Source organism: Phytophthora parasitica (assembly GCF_000247585.1).
Source record: "Phytophthora parasitica INRA-310 unplaced genomic scaffold supercont2.31, whole genome shotgun sequence".
NCBI lineage: Eukaryota > Oomycota > Peronosporomycetes > Peronosporales > Peronosporaceae > Phytophthora > Phytophthora nicotianae.
Genome location: NW_008649017.1, coordinates 168,248 through 168,990, shown reverse-complemented (window position 1 = coordinate 168,990; position 743 = coordinate 168,248). Strand labels below are relative to the sequence as shown.

At 43.3% G+C, this 743-nt stretch overlaps 1 protein-coding gene across 1 annotated transcript; it reads right to left on the bottom strand.

The window, feature by feature from the left end:
* Positions 1 to 173: 173 nt before the first annotated feature.
* PPTG_12991 (hypothetical protein) lies at positions 174 to 341 on the bottom strand (the record flags this gene model as incomplete). The annotated part of the gene is made up of 1 exon (XM_008908686.1): positions 174 to 341. One exon carries the CDS (start codon positions 339 to 341, stop codon positions 174 to 176), a length of 168 nt encoding a protein of 55 aa, XP_008906934.1.
* Positions 342 to 743: the final 402 nt, after the last annotated feature.

Genomic DNA, 743 nt, shown 5'->3' with positions numbered 1-743 from the left:
CTAAGCGGCGGACGTTCTTTCCCTGTCTCATAATCCGTACATTTTTTCACGTGGCGATGGACACTCCAGAATAGCCAACGTCAGGTGAAAGTACGCTCATATTCTCTGGTACGTCCACCTGATGCACTAGTGACCTCCTTCCAGACTAGCGAGATAAAGATGCAAAATATTTCTTACAGATTTTCCTGAACGACGTGCTTCCCAGCCAGATCACGCTCTTGGCCGAATTTCCTCGCGTGTGGACAGTAGAAGAACAACCAGCCCTCCTCGACGGCGTAGTCATCGGTGTCCAGCTTCCCCGGTTCACGTGATAAGTATGTCTTCAGATCCACGATCCACATTTCCTTGTTCTGTGCGTCACAATGCAAACCTCAAGTAAGATCCTTAGTACAGTGAAAAAGTCTTCGTTGTAATTCTTATTTTGGCAAAGAATATCGTTTTATCGTAGTTAATGGAAAGGATTTTTATATTTCTTATGCAATTGAAAATAATTGTCGTGATAATTATCAATCAGCCAAAAAGCCCTCAAGAAATTGAAATGTGTGCTTCTTAAGGGTTTGTGCTGCCTCGCTATTGTCGTGAGGTGTTTAAAGTATACTTGAAACACTGAAATGCTGGTATAAATATTGTTTCTAGCCGTCAATGGAGCCAGACTTAGCATTCCCTGACGCACTTGGCAGCAGTATCATCACAGAAGTAACCATCTTCTTCTGAGACATGCGATGTGGAGTCGATGACAACGA